Below are 11,390 nucleotides of genomic sequence, written 5' to 3'. Positions count from 1 at the left end.
TGTTCTTGATTATATCAGAATAAAAGAGGTGGTATTTTAAAACTACATGTAAACAAAATTAAACCAATCAAATGCATTATTACCATTGATTAATTATGTGTATAGGCGTTAAAGAACATAACTATCCTTATCACTATGTCTATACTGAGCAATAAAATCATGTCTATACTCTGAGCAATGAAGTAAGATGACAACATTATTATTACGCTCGTTACAATGACTGTATTTAACAACTTATATACTGTACTTGTAAGGGCACAGCAGTAATCAGTGTAACCCAAGTGAGGACCAAACACAGACCGCAGTGTGAGAGGTACATGTGTCCCCGCTGTGGCATCGATAAGAAAAATAAATAGTTCTTTCTCACAATATTCTTTCTCCTCCTCTTACACTTTACTGTCTCGCTTACTTTACTCATTCACTTACTATACTCACTCATCCTCTACGCTATTGGTCAAATTTTAAGTCATCAGTCAGGTGGTCAGTTTGTCTTCAGTTCTTTAATCCTCATCGTCACCTGTCACCTCTTTCACCTATCGGAGTCTTAAATGATGCAGGTATGAGTTCAGGTGAGAAGTGGTGAGAGAGATTCGGGGAAGAGCTACTGGTAACCTTGTCTATATCCTTAACAAATCTCTCAAGAGGAAATTCCTATCCTCCCCTCATTTGCTGCCTCATTAAGGTAGGAATCTCCCAGTAGACGCCGTTTTATCACCCAGCCAAAAGCGGGTAAAGGAATCAGTATGTGTTGGTGTTTGTTTTTTAAATTAAGTTATCAGTTTTTAAGGGAATTTCACGCCACTTGGTAAAATATTAATCAGTAATTGGCCTTTGTTAGTCTTGTCCTCTTGAGGTCAACAGGAAATCCTGAAGCTCTGTTATTCATCGCTAAAGATACGGAACATTCACTTCTACATCCTGTAAAATCAAGGAAATTTCTTGGCTTTCTCTTGAGTCGGAAAGAAAGTAGCTCGTTCACTCAGAGAGGGGACTCGGGCGTGCCCCTGACTCGCCAAGATGAGGTGAAAGTTATTCAGGAGAACCGAGCCGTTACTTTTAAATCCTGCTCTTGAAAGGCTAAGCTATGAGGGCAGGTGTGCTCCAGGGGTGTATATTCAGGGTGCGCTAGGTGTGCTCCGCACACCCATAAAGTCATGAAATGATGATTTAATACTTTTATTTAATGTAAATAAATATACATGACATTTTACATGTATTAACACAGTGTTAACCTCAACTGTTGGCTTTCCTGTTGGCTTGCTATTAGCTGCAGAGCCTGCAGTTGAGTGGAGCTGTCACCGCACACTTTGGGTAGTAGTACCAGATGGGAGGGTACCGAGGCGGGGAGGGACGGTTTATAGCGAGTGAAGTCGAGCGGCCAGCCAGTAGCACCCGGCGGAGGAAGTGTTGCTCCGTACTTCGTTTCCGTTTACTGTGAATGTTAAAATATATCTCTTTGTTTTGATGCACATTGTATTTAAAGCTCACTGTGCAATTTAATTTAGATACTTTAACATCATTTTCACCCTTCTTACACAATGGGAAATACTGTTGAAAAGAATTTACTCACGGAATTAAGACAAAGAGGCTCCTTTTATGATGACGTTATATTGCAGTTTACATCGCAAAAAAAAAGAATAGAACTAATGTATAAATAAAATGGGTAAGTTAAATATATATTTCTTTAAATTGCACTGGTAATATATGTGCACTTCTACAATACTTTCTTCTATTTTGCATTTCTCTGCTGTTTATATGCGTAATATACTACCTTTTATAAGTATGTAATTTATTTTATACAACTTAAAGTTTAGTCTTTTTCTTATTATAATGCTCAGCACACCCTGTTTCAATACCCATCATACGCCACTGGTGTGTTCACAAAAGGAAGTTCACCATCCACTTGTCTTCCATATTAACGACAGGATTCGGGTTTTTTATTCACTTAACCGAAAGGGGATAACTGTAGTAATCAGTGTCTGTCGGTATTCCAGACACTAAATGAACCAATCACGTTATTTTCCAAGGGATTTATATTAATGAATGTTCTTCTATTTATCTATAAACGATCTCTAAGAGTGTGAAGGAGTGCAATGTGGGGTTTGGCGATGTTTGGCCTAAAAAAATAAACACCCATCAAAGAAAATGTAAGGTTTGATGGGTAACTCATTAAATTCTACAAACCTGAACTCCCCATTTATTTTATGGTGATAGAGACTGAAGTCACTGAACATAGTGGAACCAGACACATGCTATGAAGATAGACAAACACAGAAATATTTAACATACATTTACGCCAGAAATGACTAACGTTTAAGCTTAGAAACAGTACAAGTATATGAAAAAATAAGCTTGGAATCTCTTGTTAAATAAAAACAAATGTTGTACACTTCAGCAAACGAATAAAAGCAAAAATAATTAAATAGTGAATACCAAGAAACAAAATCAAATGACGTGCTTTAAATTAGAAACCAGTAGCACAACGCACGGCTAGGGTGTCGATACGCCGAGTTCCGAGACGGTAAGGATGTTCCGAGAAAAGGCAGGGAAAGTCCTCACATGTGACGCAAGTATCAAGAGGCGCCAGCTTATGAAATTATGCAAGTACACTGTAGATTGTTGTTATATTAATTAGTCGTCGTAGTTAGTAATAGTAGTAATAGTCTCGAAGGCCAGAATTATAATAAAGTTGTAATGGTACTAGTTGTATTAATTAGTTGTAATAGTTAGTATTAATAGTCGTTAATAGTTAGTAGTAGTAGTAGTAGTAGTGGTGGTGGTGGTGGGAGTAGTATGGTGTATAGTTATGTCATCAGTGGTATCACTTGGTACTAGCAATAATAATGTGATTATAAGTCTCAGTATTAATAGTTATAGCAGGTGTGGTGGTAATAACCACACCGTAATGACAGTACTGAACACAATCTGCAGTAAACACACAGACGCTTCTGCCATTGTAACCGGAGGAGAGCGTTCCCAGATGTGCGGGGTATCAGATAACGAGATGAGAGGAATGAATGGCGTAGTGGGTTAAGTATGGGAATAAGGAGGCCGATATGTATACAAATTCAACCCTTAACAACTTGGTACTATATTTAGACAACGTCCCACGGATGGGTCGTGGTCTGTGTGTATCCAACTGTACAACTGTTGCCACTGCAGTTGTTGTTACTGCTTATATAACTGTTGTTACTGCGTATACTGTGTACTCTACAACTGTCACTACTGCATAATTATACAGTATACCTTACAACTGTTGTTATTTGGTCTACAGTACAAGTTTCGTTACTGTATAATAATGTTGTACTTACTAACCGAGTAGTTTCCTATATGTATCTTATATATTATTAAATATTAGCTATACTTTACACACCTAATGCCTACCTCTTGTCGATCCACCACCTGTGAATATAACTTACCCGTTATATACAACAGAGGATCATATTATACAAAATACATTGTTTATCATCTTAAAGTCTACATATCTTTGCCACATAAAACTTGACAGTGACATGACTTTACTGTAACAAACTGTAGTGCTATAGCTCACACATATATGGTTCAGAAAGGGTAGATTACAGCGATTGAGATAACCCTATTACTGTTAAACTCTTTAATGCCAAGACGCGTTAATCTGACGTAATTCACACACACACACACACACACACACACACACACACACACACACACACAAAACAATAACTAATAACAAAACATACACGTATATGATTCAAGTGGAGACTAAATATACTCATTCGTCGAGGGAATGTTAACCTGAAATAGACAAAACAAAATACGAATTGCACTAGGCACTTTGGTGTGAGGGTCGGGTATATATTTAATCATTAAAATGTTACATTTTAAGCTTTTCTTGTTTTGTTTTTAATTTAAATATTTTGTTTAAGTTTATTATTTATTACATTTTGCATTTATTATTATTATTATTATTATTATTATTATTATTATTATTATTATTGTTATTTTTATTGTTAACATTAATATAAAGGGGATTATATAACACGTACGGTACATTTTGCCTTTTACATAATTGCTTTCATCACCCGTATCTCCAACATTGATTAAATATAGTTGCTAAAAAAAATTTTGAATAAAAAAACCCATTACGTAGTTTCCTGTAAGTGACGTCAACCTTTCTTGCCGTGATAGACGAGCCTCACGAGAAACTATGATAATTGCTATTAATTTTGCAGCTGTTAATAATGTTGGTATACCTGTGTTGCTACATTGATGGTGTTCTTTGTTTCTACTATAACTACTACTCTTGTCAGTACTGTTTTAACTCTCTCTTGAACGTAATTTTTATCATAGGTTATCATTATCTTACGTGTGTGGAAAGTCTTTCAAGATACAGTATCAATTTCTGTTCGTTATCTTAGTAAACAAGATTTTTATGGTATGCAGTAGAAATATTTTAAGCTGGGATAGATTAGTGGGAAATACAATGTTTAATTATAAACATTGCCAGTTATAATTCATTTTGAATATTTGAATCACCTGGAAATTAGGCACTCGCGAGCTTATTTCACTTGGTTAGGTTAGGTCAGAGTTAGGTTTGCATTCGTATGTTTAACCATGAGGTGAAATTAGCTGTGGTGCCTCAAACGATTCTATTTTTTGTCGCATCCCACTCAATGATATCAAGTTAGGTTCAAGTTTGGTGGGTGGAGGCGAGTTATCACACATAACTGAACCAAACCGGATGTTACGCACAGATGGTGAAAGAGATGGAGAACACTGCGTCATTCTTACAACGTTCAGAACTGTAGGCAAATTCTTTGCTGAAGTTTACCGCCACTAGTCCACGAAACTGACGTCAAAGAGATTCAAAACGTGGCGCAGCCGAGGAATTCCCTTACTACAACTAATGGGGGTTTACGGTTAACGCTCGCTGTGTACTGTACTGTACTGTGCCGCGTGGGAAGCTTGAGTCAACTATACAGTAGTATTGGTCAATCTTGTTTTTCCAGATCACCTGAAGATCTGCCCCTTCTCAGCTTATCACACCTCATGAGTATTCCCTTCGCTATAGGGACGTCAATTTCAATATATTATTTGGGTAACACCAGACGATTTTATTTACTTCAGAGGGAGGGTGCATCAGGCGTTAAACAACCTAACCTAACCAAACTGATCTGACTATTTGCTTCAGTGTTTCTCTTACTATTGTCAACACAGCATACACACTAACATAACCTACCCTACCCTAATCTCACTTAACCTAACCCCCAGGTAGCGTTAAGGTTTTTAATTATCAGGTGAATTAAGTTAATAGGTGAATAAATTTTCAAGTGCTCAATTTTGTCTTGACTATTACACAAGTGTTGAGAGTAAAATGAACAATAACACTAGACCAGTCAAAGATTATCTCGATAGGGTGGTGGACGAGTGGAACAAGCCTAGCAACTTTGTAGTAAGTGCTGGAACGCTGGAGAATTTTAAAAGGAGGCTAGATAGATTCATGGATGATAGAGAGTGGTAGTAACTCTCGACAGGAGCTGCCATGCACAGGCCAACCGGCCTATTGCAGACTCCTTATGTTCTTATATGAAACACTTTTCAGATGTTTTAAAATAACATCAACAGTGACATGTTTAATTCAGAGAAGAACATCAACGATGAAGATAATTAAATATTAAACAAGCTATCAATTTCCTTCCCTCATTCAGAAGATAACATTCACGGGGTGGCGAGTCAACAGAGGAGGTGGAAGACTACGTGTAAAGAGGCAGTGTAATGATAGGTGCTTAAGTTCTTGGTTGTTGAAGCGCGTGGCGATGGGGAAGTAACGTGCCTCCTGTGTGTGTGTGTGTGTGTGTGAGAACTGACAAAACACAATGGACATAAATCATCTCGCGTACACACGGTGATATCGGGAGTGAGTTATTGAGCCCAAACTTTTTATAAAATAAGAGGAAAAATCACGTGGTACACCTACTAAGGGCTGATAGTTGTCACCGTGGTTGGAGAGGTGGTGGTCTTAGCCCTGGTACAGCTAGGTGATAGTCGGCCTCAGTGCAGATGGTACAGTCAGTCTCACTGGGGTTGGTGAGGGTCTTCTCTATGGAGAGGTTGTGGCCGACGCCGTCCCTGTATGGTCTGTCACCTCGCTGGCTTCTCCACTGTTCAACGCTTGTTTCTGATTGAGTTATAATTGTCACGGTGAGTTGATCAACCATCCTTGCACTGGAAGGTTTTTTGGTGGGGTAGGAGGTGGTTGGGGGGGGGGGTCTCATGTTTACCCCCTGGCTGGGAGAGCCAAAGAAAAGGTCTGTGCACCTCGGCAGCAAAAGGAGAAGTGTGCGCGCGCGTGCGTGTGTTCGTGTTAGTAATATTCATATAACAACAATTAACAATTAATTAAAAAGCTATACATAAACATTTGACGTACATACGTACACGTATGAGTGTGTATGTGTGTTTGTATCCGGCTGGGCTCAATATTTATCTTGGCCTGAGGATGTTTATACTTTGTCGAAAATTGAAAGAGGGAAGAAAAATGTCGTCTCACTTAAAAAAAGAAGTTTTAGCGTGTGTTCATATGTCTCTCTGAGGTGTCAGGGGAGATCCCTTGAAAACGGAAAATATTTTAGGAAGGATCTTTGGTGAATCAGCTCGTTGGGGATCCACCTTACTGACAGCGGGTCAAGGTGTAGTGCAGCAAAAAAACAAACAAAAAACCCTGTGTAGGGGTAACCCCCTACCGGTTACACCACCATAACATCATTCTTGTTGACAGGTGTAAGCGTGAGGGTATGAGTGTATGATGGCATTTATTGAGTGTAGGTGTAAGTGTATGAGGATATTTTTATAACTCATAAGTATGAGGGAAGGGTTGACGGTGTACTGTATGTGTATATGAGAGAGTTTCTGGGTGTAATTGTATTCTGAGAGTTAATTATCAAATATTCAAGAGCTGGGATAGTGTATTTGTGGGCGTGAATATATGTTAAAAGTATATTATAATAATGAATGATTTGAAAGATAATAGCGGCGAAAGGTTGAAAATAAACAGTAAACAGTGATGGCATTGATTACACATTCGGCGACACTGGGGAGCGCGGGTCAGTTGACCAAAATATATCGTTACAACAGGAGGAGGAAACATGGGATGAACAAACAGTACAAGTTACAGATATTACAGCAGGGTGATCGGTCGTGTAGGTCTGATGCAGCTGTGGTGTCTGGAAGCTGCACGTGGGCAGAAGGGATCAGTTTCAAGATGGTGTAACAACTCTGTCCACAAACTGGTAACTGGAGAAATAAGAAAGATCTGAGAGGGCCAGTGTACTCAGTGTGTATGTCTAGCTTCACACACTCACGGTATTTACCTAATAGCCACCCACCCACTGCCATCACCTACTGTACTGTTAAAATTATAAATGATGGCTTGTGTTCGTAGCTGTTATTGAGGTAATAGAGAAGGGAAGAGGGGAAAATGAAAGAGCAAGACAGATGAGGGAGTAAAAGAGGAGAGAAGGGAGGTGTTATGAAGGTGAGGAAGGGAAGAGAGACACTGGGAAGTATGACAGATGAGGGAATAAGGTGGAAGAGGAGAAAATAAAAGCATAGGAGATGTGGAGGGCAGTCTGAGGGGAGATAGGAAAAGAAGTCGCATTGGGTATTTACCTCTTCGACTACTGACGTAAACCAACTCACACAGTACAACCGGATTTTAGAAGGGCGACGTTTTTTCCGCGTGCGTGTGTGTGTGTTGAATTGAATTTAATTGAAACGGTTTATTTAGCCAGAAAAACACAGATACAGAGTGGATAATAATAAAAATATTAACATGGCTGAGCCAGTTGAGAACCTGAGCTCTCTTTGAAGCACCTGATATATACTATACATTTATCTCAAGGAAGTATTATGTTACATTTAGTAACATCTGGAATAGTACAATAGCATGGTGGTAATAAGAACATCTCATAATGTTACCACGGTTATCACTTCAATATTTGTTTATTTTATTTATTTAAAATTTTTTGGATTAGTTTAGTTTGTTTTAATTTATATTATAAGCATTTACATAAATTACAGTGGAATTGAAAAACATAAGTATAATGGGGGAGCAGTACAACATGGGTTGTACAGTAATAAGGTTGAACAAGAGGACAGAGCTGTTAGGATTATGTCTAGTTGGCAAATGTGTTTATTGCAATGGTAATTTCTTATATATTTACATGATAATTTATATTTACGTACATGATAATTTCCGATAAAACGGTTTTGATGGTACAATTAAAGCAGGTACTGTAAATATGGTAAGTGTTACAAGAAGTATTAATACTTAGACAATAGATATTGTTTTAGAGATGATTTAAAGGAAGGGAGCGTAGTCTTTGCTCGGATGGGTGGGGCAAGTTGTTCCACACCTTCACACCTGATATTTTATGGAGGTCTGGGACTGAGAGGAGCGCATGGGGGGTGGTCTTAGTAGCTCTGGGTGCCTTAAGTTGTATTTCTGATTATTCCGGAACTGGAAATAATTATTGTCAAGCAAGTTATTGATAGATTTGTAAACAAAGAGGGCACAGCAGTAGGTGTTAATATCTTCAAATTTTAACATTTTCAATTTCGCAAATTTTTCGTTTGTATGATCTGTTTTTTTCAAGTAGGTCATTGTCCGTTCAACTCTCTTTTGTGCAATAACCAGAGATTTTGTTTTTGAAGAGCCAGAGGCCCCCCCCCCATAGGGTGTCGCAAAATTTCTCCTCACTTGTCAATTTGCGTAATCTTCCAACACACAATGATGTAATAAAGCATTCAATTGATCTCAACAAAAATCTACAATGTGAGGTAGATTGTGTAAACTTTTCGAGACACCCTGTTGATAATGTTTGGTATATAGGAGGTCTTATTCATGTTAAACATAAGAAAAACATACAGTTTCTTGTTGTAGTCTTCACCAGGTGTAACAACAAAATAACAAATCAATACGAGTGTGAATCAATCAAGGAGTCACCTGAAGATTAGCTCCACCTGAGTTTATCTCACCTGTTGATTAATTACCCTAACGTTACTTGGGTGTTAGTCAAGGTTAGGTTAGTTGAGGTTAGGTTAGGTTAGTGTAAGGATGGTTAATCTTAAGATGAAATAAGCTGGAGTTAAGTTAGGTTAGCATTCGGGTGGTTAGGTTAAGTTGGCTAGCATTCAGGTGGTCAGGTTAGGCTAGGTTAGATTAAATTAGCATTAAAGTGGTTAGCTTAAGGTGAAATAAGCTGGTGATGAATGAATTGACTAACAGACACCGGGATAAAAACAAATGAGAGTTGCGTCATAAGATGTCGGGAAAACCTAACATATACTGTATACAGTAGCTGCGTGGGCGATGTTTACTATAGTGTAGGTAGCACAAGTACAGACACCACAGACACATACACATACATACATACATACATACATACATACATACATACATGCATGCATGCATGCATACATACATACATACACATACATACATACATACATACACACACACACACACACACACACACACACACACACATATGCATAACGCAACATGAAAAAAAAATCCGGAAACATTCCTTGATGTTTTTGTATATAAGGCTTGGCCGGTGCCTGTGTCATTCAGTAACCTGCCAGCTATTGCAAGATACACATCCTGTACCACTGAGCCAAGGTGAGCTCTCGATTGCTTTATGCACACGGACACCAAATATCACACGGGCGTCTGATATATTCTTAGTATATGTGATACAGTGTTCGCTTATCTGATTATCCTGTATGCATTTGATAACATCCCGATATTTAAATTCGTGGTGACTTCTCATATTTGGCAGAAAGCAGGTACAGTATCCACTAATACTGTCGGAGGAGTAACGTCAATCGGTATTTGTCTCCTTAGAGTTAGGTCATGTGTGGGTGAATGTGCACTAAGGGAACAGTGATTACAATGGCGATGAATTGAAAGAAAGTGATTGTAATCCTAGTAATATCGATAGCCTAAGGGTCTCTTCCTTGTGGTGACGCAGTGTAAAGCTTTCCTGGTGATAAAAGACTATAGTGTTTGTGTGTTCCTTAGAGGCTTTACGCTGACACGCCTGTGGAAAATACGTGAGGATTAAGCGAGAATAACTTACCTATAATTAGCTTGCCCTCCTATAATAAGAAATAAGAAAATAAATTTGTTAAGTAACACTGTTTCTTCTTTTTTTCCAGATCTTTGGTTGAATAATCCAGGAACGAAGGATAACGATTGCATTTTCTCTCTACCCCGCGAATCTACTGACAAATAATATGGCAATACCTGAACCTGTATTGGATTCTTTGTTTTCTTTGGTGAGTCAACGCGCCCTGATGTAAACTTCCTGCTTATATTTGTTCTTTTAAACTTTCCTTATGACGTCATTAATTGTAGCATTGTAAATTTGCTACACACACATACTGTACACACAAACCCCAACACACATACATATACAAATGTAAACAAACTACAACACACACACACACACACACACACACACACATAAGTTGTCAGTTAGGTTATAAACATTGTGAATTAATTTGCAGGTCTATAAGTGATCCCATACTTTTATATAGTGACTAATAATTATATATTTGTTAAACAGGCGTACTCGCCCACGGAGAATCACAACAGGCCTGCCACTACTCGCGCCAGGCGTAAGTATTTGATTGCTACACTTTATCTCTTTCTGCAATTATGAATGATTCTTAAAATTAGTAAAAAAAAAAACAAGATTCTTAACTACAAATGAACACAAATGCATCAAATAATTCTTATGGGTTAATATTTAATATAAAGTTAATTACAGATAAATATATACACCCCATAATCTCATACACTCTTTACCATAATGAATAAGTCAATTGTGATTTTGTTTGATTATGTTTGTGTTTTCCCGCCCAGGCTCCGTCACGACCGTCTCACCTGAGGTAGTCAGCTATGATACAGTCGTTAACATGAAGTTTAAGGTGAAGGGGGGCTCAGCTGATTACCTACAGGTCACTAGTGGTTCCAGTAACGTTATCCTGGCACCCCAGGACGAACACTCCGCTGCTGGTAAGATAATAACAATGAGGTTTACCTGTAGATTAAACAAGCTAAATTATTTCCCCTGGAGATTAAACACCCCAACGCTAATGATTAATTTATATATAAACTTCATTATTTTTATTGTTTTATTAAAGTATTCGGGGTTAGGATATGATTATAAGATCAGAACTACACGTATACATCGAAAGACTGATGACTTATAATACCCTTGCGATATTTAAGGAGGAAAACGACAATTAGACTGACACATTACACCACGCACAGTACACACGAACTGAAGACAAAGATAAATTTCTTCAAAGTTTTCCTGGAGAGGCTAATAATGGTTCATAAG

General features: G+C 38.0%; 1 protein-coding gene across 3 annotated transcripts in view; it reads left to right on the top strand.

The window, feature by feature from the left end:
* LOC121876930 overlaps positions 1-11,390 on the top strand; it is a 43,809-nt gene that overhangs the window by 29,733 nt on the left and 2,686 nt on the right. For 2 of the 3 annotated variants that reach the window (XM_042382499.1, XM_042382498.1), the window contains 3 exons: positions 10,201-10,320; positions 10,611-10,662; positions 10,910-11,062. In XM_042382499.1, coding sequence (XP_042238433.1) covers positions 10,279-10,320; positions 10,611-10,662; positions 10,910-11,062 — 247 coding nt within the window. In that variant the 5' untranslated portion in view covers positions 10,201-10,278. Of the gene's footprint in view, positions 1-9,609; positions 9,662-10,200; positions 10,321-10,610; positions 10,663-10,909; positions 11,063-11,390 lie in introns of those variants that run through there. The other variant, XM_042382501.1, reaches the window with a different exon arrangement.

The sequence above is a fragment of the Homarus americanus genome, unplaced genomic scaffold, assembly GCF_018991925.1.
Source record: "Homarus americanus isolate GMGI-L3 unplaced genomic scaffold, GMGI_Hamer_2.0 scaffold10478, whole genome shotgun sequence".
Classification (NCBI taxonomy): Eukaryota; Metazoa; Arthropoda; class Malacostraca; order Decapoda; family Nephropidae; genus Homarus; species Homarus americanus.
Note: the sequence above shows the minus strand (reverse complement) of the source record. Positions and strands in the feature narration are given on the sequence as shown.